The following is a 12,473-nucleotide window of genomic DNA, read 5'->3' on the forward strand; positions in this document are numbered from 1 at the left end:
TCCATCTTAGTTGGACCTGAAGGAGGGTCCCATCAGGCGTGCACGCATGCACACGCACACACTCCTTCAAGGTCCCAAGGTCTTTGAAAGTCATCAGTAGCACCCTAAATCTAGACCAGAAGTGGATTAGCAGCCAGGGCTTCTCCTTTAAGAGAATGTGATGTTGACATATGATGATGACTGATATGATACTCTGGTCATCAATCTTCGTAATGCGGTTCAGTTTAATATAGCATGCTCTTAAAAGCTAAAATTATGCTGCGACCATGCTAAGATTAGGGGGGGGGATTAAAAAATGCCTTATTTGAAATGTGGCCAGCCCATTTTGGGTAGGAAACAATTCTTTAAAGGAAGCACTTTTCACATGCAGGCAGAACAGCACCTTCTTAAAAACACAGGGTGACCACCAATGTAAGCACGGAAATTTTGCAATATGAGATGAAGGACAATGTGATACTCCTTCACCATCCCACTCCACCTACAGAAATCCATGGGATTAGCCATTAAATATCACTTTGACACTGGCAGTGCCTCTTCACACCTGAAGGCAATAGGTTGGTTTAGATTAGTGACTGGGACTAGGTGGTCTGCTGAACTGATTAGCTGAAACCAGAATCTTAAGATCTAAAGAGAAGGGCTTTCTCTCGGTCCCACAGCCATCACAGGCTTGTCTGGTGAGGACACAGGAGACAGCCTTCTCAATGGCTGCTCCCACCCCCTGGAACTCCTTTCATTTAAAATAATTTAATAATTAATTTAATAATTTAATAATAAGGCTAGGCTGGCCTCCTCTCTGCTCTCCTTTTGTCCACAAAGACCTTTTTGTTTAAGCGGAATTCTAAGACGCAACCACTTGCAGGGAGGCTTCTTATTGGATGGATGGGGTTTTTTTTTACTTTTGTACATTCCTAAAATAATGCTATACGGTTTTAAATGTGATGATTTTAATTGTTTTTTAAAACAATATTGTTGGGTTTTAACTTATTTCTTTTGTGAGCTGCCTTGGGTTCCACTCATGGAAACAGGTGGCATATAAATGAAATGAAATTATATACGGGGAAAAGTAGGGAGATGAGCGATATTGGACCATTTTAAAAGCAGCTGAAAAAGTGGGAGAAAAGATGAGTAATTGGGACTGTCCCTGCCAAATCAGGACAGTTGGAGGGTATGCAGGTCTGCCCTACAACAGATGGGAAACAGCTAGGGCACTGCTGCCTCCACTACATCATATTTTTATAGCATCTGCCACCTGAATTGACCATCTCACTCAGCCTCATACTAGGGACAGCTCTAACTGCTATCAAAAATTATTATTAAAAGCAACAGCAGCCCAATAACATATAGATCAACTTCTCTGTGTGCTGCTGGCACTACATTGTACATCTCCCCATTGCCACAGCCTGGCTCCACATTATAAGCTGCCATTTGGAGGAACAGGAAAATGCTTAGCATAATAATGTCAGCTTAACATAGGGTGAGATACATCTGACAGAAGGTTGTTCCACATGACTCTTTGACACATTGATGCCTCTTAAGTGGATGGATCATAACTCTCTTGTAGACTACTTGCTTTGGATGCAGAAGGTCTCTGTTCCAAATCTTTCATTACAAACCCTGGCAGCAGTTAATGGGAAACGCCCTCTGAAAGCCTCTGAATATTGTTTGCTGAGAGACAAAGAGTGGGAAGGTACTATTACTCTCAAACCCTGGTTTCTGCATTCCTACAGGAACCTGAAAGCTGCCAGCAGCCAAAAATAGACACTGAGTCCCACATTTGGAAAAATGCTGGGTGTGAATGAAGTAATATAATACAGTACATTACTGAGAGTGGTGTAGTGGTTTTAGCATTGTACTATGAGTCTGGAGGCAAGGGCTGGAATACCTGCTCGACCTTGGAAACTGGGTGACCTTGGCCAAGTCACACTTTCTCAGTCTCAGAGGAAGATAGTGGCAAACCCCCTTTGAACAACTCTTGGCAAGAAAAGCGATAGGATCACTTTAAGATCACCATAACTCAGAAATGACTTGAAGGCACACAGTGTATTTAAGATAAGTCAATTTCCTGTCTTCTTTTTCCATTGGTTCCCTGACCTTTGTGGTACTTATTTTTATGAGTTTCATTTTATTTCAGTAATCTATATCCTCCCTTTCTGTATCACGCTGTGTTCAGGGTGGCTCATAAGGCTTTGGGCTACAATAAAATACAATAACAGAATTAATCATAGCAGTAAAATAGGGATGATATTTAAAAGCTGGTAATTTAAAATGTAGCAAGAGCCAGGACTTTTTCTTATAAAGCCACTAGAATATTTTTTTAAATGGAAAAGATCACCTAAAAGTGGGCAGCAAAGGATAGAAGTGTATTACTCTCTGAAGTACATTTTACAATCAAGGAACCACCACCAAAGAGGTTTTATCCCTTTTCACTGGTGGATAGAGAAGAAAGCCTTACATGCAAAGGAAGATAGCAAACATATGTGAAGAGAAAAGATTCCTAATATACTCTGACCTTTGACCACTGGAAACTTTTTAAAAACAGGGCATGAAATTTGGCTTGAAAACAGATCAGTAGTCAGTAATACTGACAAAGGGCTAATGTGATATTAGCTAATCTATTAGCACTAGGTTAGGGCAGCCACTAATGAAGCACCAAAGAAAGAGGAAATGCATTGTATGTGTTTGAATGTAGTGTTAATGTAGCCTAAATCCTATTGTTAGTTCTGACTAGACTAAACCCATTGAATCAGTGGGCCAATGTGCTGGCTTATCATTCAACAGTTGATTCAAGGGGTCTGTTTAGTTGGGACTTACGAAGAAGGTACCAGTCAGAGGTCATCAAACAGAAGACTGCTACAGGACTGTCCTCATACCTAAATCCCATGGCCATCCAATACTAGACAAAATCCCAATAACTACATTCTGAGTCAACTGAAGTTTCTAGAATGTCTTCAAAGGCAGTCCCATGTGGCACACGTTGTAGTAAAACCACCAGGAAATTATTAGAAGAGAGATAAGAGAGACCACCATTAAGGACTCCCACTTTAGTTATATAAACGTATATGTATAAACGTAGATATCTTTACATTATATATTACATCTAGATTTATTGCAGACACAACAAGTATTGTGTTTCTCCAGCCCTCCTCCACCATTTACCCAATGCTGCTGCTGCTGCTGCTGAAATACTTCTAGCTAGCTAGAGGATGAGTAAGAAGATGGGGGGCTGGGTAGGTGTCAAAGGACATTGTAAAAAAAAAAAGCTTCTTTGTTAGGGGTTTTGTTAGCTGAGGTATGCCTATACATAAATATTTTGGATAGTCCAATAGCATTCCTCTGGTGTGCATGACTTAAGGCTTGCAAGCCAAGGTCCATCTTTTGCAAACTTACTTCTTTAGAGTTGAGGTGTTTCCAGATGCAAAAAAATAAGCCGTTTAAAAAACATTTCAGCAACAAAAGTAAGATTGTGTATTCTGGATGTCAGTAATTTTTCTCTACCAGGACAGAGAGGAAAGTGTTTAGAAAACATCAGTCGTGGAACCTGGAAAGCCCTGCTGTCCCATGACACAGGCCCTGGAAGTGGAACAGTCCTTTTAGAGGGTTTATTGATTAAGTGTGAACTCCACATAAGAATGTATTGTTTTCAACCTCAGAAATATTTACCAAAAAATCAGGGATCATGACCTGCTGGACAAAAGAAAAACAGTCACCGCTCTCAAAGCTGGAGAGGACCGGGCCATTCTCCTGGGATTGACAATGATGGTGTGTTCCATTATGATGTACTTCCTTCTCGGAATCACGCTGCTGAGGTCATACATGCAAAGGTAATTACCTGTTTTTCTCCCCAATAATATTGTTTTAAGAAGGTCTGAAATAAGATGCAAAGAAAAAAACCTGTGGGTATTTGGGCCTTAAAAGTAGAAGTTTGTTGTGTGCTTTCAAGTTCTTTCTGATGGTGACCTTAAGGCAAGCTTATCATAGGGTTTTCTCAGCAAGATTTATTTGGGTAGGGTTGCCATTGCCTTCTTGTAAGGCTGAGAGAGTGTGTCTTGCCCAAGGCCAGTCAGCGCACTTCCATAGCCGAGTAGGAACCTAAACTCTGGACTTCCAGAATCCTAATCTACCACTTAAATCACTACACCATGCTGGCTTTTTGACAGTAGGAGTAAATCCATCCATTTTCTTTAATAAAAGGTTTATTCAGTTGTTATTCATTCTTTAATTAATGTTTTTTGTTACTCACATTCTTTCCTCTCATATTTTGTTTAATTTATTTAAAACTACCTGCAAGAGGGCATCTTCAGCCTGCAATTTCCCTGGACCATGCAATCCTCTGAAGCATTCTGAGAGGGGAAATGATAGCTGCTACTCACCCTCCACAACTATTGGCCACAGTTGTTGTTTTTCCTTATAATGTCCCAGAAAGACAAAATGTCTAAAACACTGAGAGATATTCTGCTCCTTTTCCAGAGAAGTTTAAGCCCACTGAATGAATGAAGGTTGAATGGGCATGTAAAGTATAACAAAAACAAACTTGTTTGTACCCTTTTGTTACTGTGGCATTTGTTTTATAATTAATGAAAGTTGAAATGAATGAGCTCTGTTTGCAATTAACATGCAGTCCAACAGCATTAGCATTTTTGCATGGATACAGTTTTAAAGGGCTGCAAGATTTAATTAGCTTAACTGAAGATTAATCAACTAAAATGTCAGTTGATTAATGTGGAGGCTACTTTGAAAAGGCAAGATGAGAATTAAAGACACACTGTTTAAAACTCTTTGTGTACTATTATGTTAAAGGAAGAGAGATAAAGAAATATTAAAGAGTGCCTTTCCTTCCCACAGTCAGTTTTCATAGTTCATTATCTCAAAATGAGATAAAGTTTCCAATGAAGTTTTGATAATGTACAGATATCTTTAAATTTATTTGTTGATTAATTAATCCATTATCCACACTATTTTCAGCATCACTGTCTGGGGTATATAGCATGAGCTTCCTCTACTAGCTGGGTATATGTAGGGTCCTAAGACAATGACGTCTGGAAACAATGTAACAAGAGACACAAAGATTACCAGAACTTCTTATGATACTGATGGACAGCTTCACAGAAATGCTAGGCTCTACTGATATGTCCCTCAGACTTTTGTTTTCTCAGATTTAGCCAGACTGATCTCTTAAGGCATAGTCATGATGCAGGTCAGGTAACAAATCATCAGTAACATGTCTAACAGTCTTATTGCATGACAAAAGAAAGCCGAGAGGCAGCAAGTGTGGGGTATAAGTAAATTATTATTAGTAGTAGTAGTAGTAGTAGTAATATAGTAGTAACCACACTCCAAATCTCCAACTCATTCTCTTGGTCACTGTCTTGACCTGGTTCTTGCTGCAAACTGTGCCATTTCTGACTACCTGACACTTGACTTTCCACTATCTGACCATCATTTAATCACCTTTGCTCTTACTTATACTCCACCTCCTCATCACACTGTTCAACGCCTTTTTCGTGATCTTCAATCTGTTGACTCTAACCATCTTGGTCTGACCCTGGATTCATCTCTCTCTTCCCTAAATCTTGGGGATTCTGCTGACTCAGCAATGGCTTTATTTAACTCCACTCTTTTCTCGACTCTTGACCGCTTTGCCCCTGTCTCTGTATGCACTTCTTCCTCGAAGACTACGCCTCAGCCCTGGCTTACCCCCATTATCAAGTTTCTCCGGTCCTGCTCTAGAGTGGCCGAACATCTTTGGAGAAAGTCCAGAGTGGGCTCACTTTATCCACTTCAAATTTGTTCTTTCTTCCTTCTCACGCGTGCTCTCTATGGCTAAACAAACTTATTACAAATCATTGATCTCCACCAATGAGAGGCGCCCACAGCATTTGTTCTCCATCTTCAACACTTTAGTTAAACCTCCCTCTCCTCCTGTCTCTTCATCATTCTCTCCTAATGACTTTGCTAATTATTTCATCTCAAAGATTACCACTATTCGCTCTGAGATAGTCCCTCCTGATTCTTCTTCTGCTCTTAATCTTCTATCGCCCTTGCCTAACAAATTTTCTATGTTTCCTCCTGCTTCTTTGGATGAACTCTCTACACTTCTGAACTCTTGCAAACCTGCAACCTGTTCTTTTGATCAAATTCCTACTCGTCTTCTAATTTCTATAGCTCCCTCTTTTCTCCCCTCGCTTCTCCATATCTTCAATCTCTCTCTCTCTACAAGCTCCTTCCCGTCGGACTTCAAACATGCTCTCATTTCCCCAATTCTGAAAAAACCTTCTCTTGACCCCTCCTCTTTGTCTAGCTATTGTCCAATTTCTCTTCTTCCTTTTCTTTCTAAAGTTTTGGAACAGGTTGTTTATTCTCGCTGTCTTGAGTTTCTTGAAGCCAACTCCATCCTCGATCCCTTTCAGTCTGGTTTCCGCCCAAAGCATTCTACAGAGACAGCTCTCACTAAGATCTCCAATGACCTTTTACAGGCCAAGGCTAATGGCCTTTACTCTGTTCTCATCCTTCTCGGTTTGTCTGCAGCCTTTGACACAGTTGATCACTGTCTCCTAGTTGACATACTCTCTGACCTTGGGTTCTCAGACTCTGTTCTCGACTGGTTTAGATCCTGTTTGTCTGGCAAATCTTTTGCAGTGGTTGCTGGCGGTCAGACTTCTTCTCCTGTTCCCTTATCTGTTGGAGTTCCCCAGGGCTCTGTTCTGGGTCCCCTTCTATTTTCTCTCTACACACTGTCCTTAGGTAAACTCATTAGCTCTTTTGGTTTCTCCTACCATCTGTATGCCAATGACACCCAGCTGTATCTTTCCACCCCTGACCTTTCTCCAAGGCTTGAACAGCAAGTTTCGTCTTGTCTCACTGCTGTCTCACAGTGGATGCGCCATCAGCGCTTGAAGCTCAACATGTCCAAGACAGAGCTTCTTGTCTTTCCTCCTAAGTCCGCCCTTCAACACTCCTTTTCTGTCTCTGTTGACAACATTTCTATTCAACCAGTCCAGCAAGCCTGCAGTCTTGGTTTTATCTTTGATTCTTCTCTGTCGTGTATCCCTCAGATCCAGACCACAGCCAAAGCTTGCTGATTCTTATTATACAATATTGCCAAAATCTGACCATATCTCTCTGCCTCTACTGTCCATGCCCTAGTGGTCTCACGACTCGATTACTGTAACGTCCTCCTGGCTGGGCTTCCTCTTTCTCACCTCCATCCTTTAATCTCTGTCCAGCATTCAGCTGCACGCATTATCACATCCGCCCACCGCTCTGACCATATCTCTCCTTTGTTGGCATCCCTTCACTGGCTCCCCCTCCCTTTCCGCATTCAGTACAAGCTCCTTCTGTCAATGTTTAAAGCCCTCCATGGGCTGGCCCCTCCTTACTTATCAGACCTTCTTTCTCCTCACCTTCCCACTAGGGCCCTCCGTTCTGGTAGTCAAGGTCTGCTGTCCCAGCCCATGATTTCCTCTGCTCCATCTCGAATTTGCCCCTTTTCACTCACTGCCCCTCACTCCTGGAACCTTCTTCCCCCGCGAGCAAGAGCCATCACTTCTTTAACCAGCTTCAAAACGAAGTTGAAGACCATCCTGTTCAGAGAAGCATTCCCAGGTGCATAATTGTCACTTGCTATTTGATGTTCCTTTGTTGCTTGTTTTATTGAATCATTTCCTGTATTGCTATGTCCTCCCTCCAGTCCATCTCCCCTGATCCAGGCCTCGGAGGTAGAGAAGAACTGTTGGCCCTCATCCCCTTCCCCTTCTCCTTTTGTGTCGTGTCTTTTTAGATTGTAAGCCTGAGGGCAGGGAACCGTCCAATTAAAAAGATTGTATGTACAGCGCTGTGTAAATTTACAGCGCTTTATAAATAAAGGTTAATAATTATAATAATAATATTAAGTGATAAGTTGCTTGCCTCTCTGCATGCCATTGAAGTACTTCTATTCTCTTGCCAAAGGAGATGGTCATAAATGCTTATCTTTTGTCATGGTGCAAAATCCCTTTGGTAAAAGACATACTTTTACAACCATCTCCTCTGGAAGGAGAATGGAAGTGCTATGACAGCATGTGAAGAGGCAAGGAGAAAGCCACTTCTCTCACTTCCTCTTGGCTTTCTTTTGTCGTGCAATAATTCTCTTACTATACTGCAAAGCTAATGCAGATAAAAACAGGCATCAGCCTTACTGACTTGAAAGAAACTCATAATGTGAGCTCTACTCCTAAAAGGTAGCCTGCCCAACCTCTTTCTAAAACTGGTCTTGAACCCATGAAGGATTTAGTTATCCCTGCAAAGAAGCAGAAGTTTAGAATGTTGCTCTTTGTTGGACTAGAATGCTCCTGATCCTCCAGCCAACATGTCCAGTTATAGGAGCAGGGAGTTATAATCCAAAAAAGGGAGCTTTTTTTAAGCTCAGTGGGTGCATGCGGGAACCCATCTCGACTCATTGCTAGGGAGATCTAGGGATGTCTAGGGAGATTTAGGGAGATCTTGGACTTACTGGCTAGAGCCTGTTATCATACATGCAACAGTGACTGATGGCTCCCATGTCAGTGAATCCACCCTTGTTTTTAGTTCCATTTGAATGAACTATCCAAGGTACTGAACAAATATGGAAGATAGAATTCAGCACTTAGGGTAATTCCTTTAAAATTCATCCAAACACTTAGAGCACATTGAAGCCCAAAGCTACGACTGAAACATGGACTTGGCATTCTGGTGAAGGCTGTCCTAAGAAGCTAGTTTGAAGGAGGAGTGATCAAGCTCTTTTTCAGGCTCAAACACAGGAGGCCTCTTCATGCTGGTGGAATCCTCCCCTATTAACATCTTTAGCAGGGTGTCCAGTGCTGCATATCTTGTTACAGGACCCATTTCTTTCCATTCTTGGAGGTTTCTCTGCTGTCAGAGCAGGTGAGGCACAACTCTTCTTCCTAAACAATGATCAACTGGCAAATGTACTTGCAAGCTTTTCATTTAGGCACCCAGAGCCTTACTTGCTGGATTGATTCCACAGAACAGAAGGACACACACTAACTCATGTACATCAAAGTACTAATAGTGAGGTTTCCAGATATATGGAGATTATCAAATGTAGATGTTCAAAGCAAAAGGTTGAAAGTAAATATAAAAGATGAGGTGACATGCTCAGGCTGTTCAGAGCACAAACAAATATTCCTTAAAACAAAGAAGAAAGTTTTCCCAGGGAGAAGATTAATAGGATTATAATCAAATTGATTAAGTTACACAAGCCTTTCCATGATATTGGCAGCAATCCAACATCACCTCAGCATAGCATAAATATCCACATGGAGAGATAAAAGGGATTTGGTGGCTTAGTGGTTAAGATGCCAATTCTGATGATCGGAAGATGGGAAGGTTGGCAGTTCAAGGCCCGAGTACTGCATGATGGGGTGACCTCCTGTCACTAGTCCCAGCTTCTGCCAAACTAGCAGGTCAAAAGCATGTAAATGCAAGTAGATAAATAGGTACCACTTTGGTGGGAAGGTAACAATGTTTGGTGCAGTTATGCTGCCCACATAACCACCACAGCAGTAGTTATGACTAGGCATTCATGTCAAGGGATTACCTTTCCCTTTACCTTTAGAGATACACTGCACCAGCACTATGCAACCTCCGTGGAGAATAGCAATCAAAGATTAATGGCTAACAAGGAAACTCCAAGATCTCTCACAGTGTTTGAAAAAATGCATACACAACAATCAAAGAGGCAAGTGTCAGCAATCTACAAATGTGTATTGGGGTAGAGATATCACACTGAAACTAGTGCTAAAAAAAATTGGGAAACAGACCTAGACATTGAAATATTAGATGCGAGTTGGATAAACATGGGGAATTTACCGCCATCTAAATCACATTCTGCAATAGAAACTGCTTAAAAAATCAGGCATAAATGGTACTATACTTTGATTTGAATTTCACAAATAGTTAAAACATTAACTTCTAAATGCTGGAGGGGGTGTAACCAAACTGGTACATACGTCCAAATGTGGCTGTATTGCCCAGTTATTAATTGATTTTGGCAAACTAAAACTAATTTCTACCAAACAGATGATAAAGCTGTACCAGGTTGATTATTACTATCTTTATACCTAAAGGAAAACAAAAATTTGAAACCCATATATTTAATAACATTTTTCTTACTAGCAATGTAAACAGGCAATGTAACATTACAGAAATAGTGGAACCGTGTATTGGACACTTGGTTACTTGAGAAACTATCAGACAATATAATAAAAACAACAACCAAGATTCTTTTATTGAGAAATGGTACTCATTTATTGATTTTGTAAATGCAGATACATACTTCAAAGGACCACCAGAATACCACCAAGATCTTTAGAAAGATGTTCTATACCTGAACACTTGAAAAAGATACTCAGAGACCCGGTACATACTTTCTTTTTGGTCCAAGCTGGCGGCAGCCTTTTTTCCGCCAAAGGGAAGCCACAGCTGCCAAACCACACAGCTTCCCGCCAGCAGAAAAAGAACCCACAAAAATCAGGTTCTTTTTGCGCAACCATTGTGACACCTGAGTGCGCCAATGGTGCACTTGTGATGTAACAAGCACGGTGCAATGTGCAGACACTATGTGTCTGTCATGTAACAATGGCGGCATCCATATACATGGGGGTGCCACCATTGTTAGGGTGCCACGTCGTACTAGGGTTAGGGACCGTGTGGTTGCCGTGTGGTCCCTTAACCCTAGTACGCTGCCAGCACAGTGCATTTGGCGTATCTGTACCACGCCTTAGAAACTCTACAATCATTATTTAAAATCAGGAGACATAGTACCCATACTATGTATGAGACAGAAATAACCTTAATAATTTATTTGTCTGGTACTGTACTGAACAGTATCCTCCTTGTATTTTGTTTCTTGTTTAGTTATTCTGAACCATTTTGTTGGTTTATCTTTAAATTTGTAATCTGAGAAGGATTTTAATTTTAATAAAAGCAATTTTAAAAAGAAGATTGCCATTAGATATTAAAGCCATAAAGCAACACACTGGATTTTATTGATACTGCCTGGAAGAAAAATGCCTTGTCATTCTGAGATTCTTTTTCATGCTGTTCTACACAGTGCTTCCTGCTATGCAATGTGAAAAATCACTTTGGTTGCAACCCTAAGTCCATATCTGGCCTGAATGACTCAGAAACTGGATAATAAACTTTTTGGAATGACCACTCCCAAAAGATGCTCCAGCATGGTGTAGTGGTTTGAGTGTTGAACTAGGGGTCCAGGAGACCAGGGTTCAACTCCATAGTTGACCCTGTGTAAATCACATTCTCTCAGCCTCAGAGGAAAGCAAAAGCAAAGCCATTCTGAGCAATATTTGCTCAGAAAACCCTTAATAGGGTTGCCATAAGTCAGGAAATGACTTGAAGGCATGAGACAAGTCCCAGAATCCCTGGAGGATGTTTAGAGTTTGATCCAAAAAATAAATTTCCAAACTCTAATTACAATTCCTTTACTGATTCACATCATATAGAATCATAGAACCATGGAGTTGGATCCATGGGTCTTTGAATCCAGCCCTCTGCTCAGTGCAGGATTTTTAACTAAAACATCCCCAGAAGGTAGCTGTGCAGACCCTTTTTAAAGATGTACAGAGAAAGAGACCCCACCACCTTTCTAGGCAATTGCTTCCATTTCTGAACCTTCTTATTGTCAAGACATTCCTTCTACTTTCCAATCAAAAGCTACTGTCCTGTAACATCAAACCATTAGACCTGGGTCTAACCTCTGTAGCAGCAGAAAACAAGCCTGCCTGCTCCTCTCTCTAACAGTCCTTGGGGTATGTAAAGAGACCTTGTAGTACCTTTGAAATTAACTGAAATAAAGATGTTGGCTTACCTTTAGCATGAATTTTCATAGACTTCGGGCTACTTCCTCAGATGTATATAGCCCTTGGATTATTTAAAGAGTATAATTATGCCACCTCTTATCATCAAGATGAACATGCTCATCTCCTTCAAATACAGGACACCCCAATAGGAATAGAGGAATGCAGACAGATTTAACCATGAAAATAATATTTAGCTCATAGCAGAGGGATTTGGTGTTCAGTTTGGTGATCTCCTTCATTTGTCATTGTTTAGCCTTGGATTACTCAGAGCAGCAGAGAAATGAAAAACTTTTGCAGCCTTTTCCTTCACAGTATGAGGTTTGGTTTAGAGGGGGGTTATATTTTTTTAAAAAAACCTAATACCTTTATCAGCTCATCTGTGTCCCACAAAGTCTATAAAGCACTGAGTTGTCTATCGCAGCAAAACACAGCTCCAGCCTAATTCAGCAGAGAGCAGCAGGAATCATCAGTGGCCAAGAGGAACCATAAGCTTCAAAATGAAAAATGAAATAAAATAAAGGAAGTTTAATTTTCAAAAGGGATCAGGCTATTTTGCAGCACTTTGAGAGGTTATTTATCCTTCTTGCATTGGGCTAAACTCTTCCTCCTCACAAGTGG

General features: G+C 40.9%; 1 protein-coding gene across 2 annotated transcripts in view; it reads left to right on the top strand.

Annotated features, from left to right (window-relative positions):
• Window positions 1–12,473, top strand: part of KCNMB2 (potassium calcium-activated channel subfamily M regulatory beta subunit 2) — a 159,524-nt gene that overhangs the window by 123,883 nt on the left and 23,168 nt on the right. Inside the window, exon 3 of one of the 2 annotated variants that reach the window (XM_042460853.1) lies at window positions 3,651–3,821. In XM_042460853.1, the coding sequence (XP_042316787.1) occupies window positions 3,651–3,821 (171 nt within the window). The remainder of the gene's footprint in view (window positions 1–3,650; window positions 3,822–12,473) is intronic. The other variant, XM_042460854.1, reaches the window with a different exon arrangement.

Source organism: Sceloporus undulatus, chromosome 3 (assembly GCF_019175285.1).
Source record: "Sceloporus undulatus isolate JIND9_A2432 ecotype Alabama chromosome 3, SceUnd_v1.1, whole genome shotgun sequence".
NCBI lineage: Eukaryota > Metazoa > Chordata > Lepidosauria > Squamata > Phrynosomatidae > Sceloporus > Sceloporus undulatus.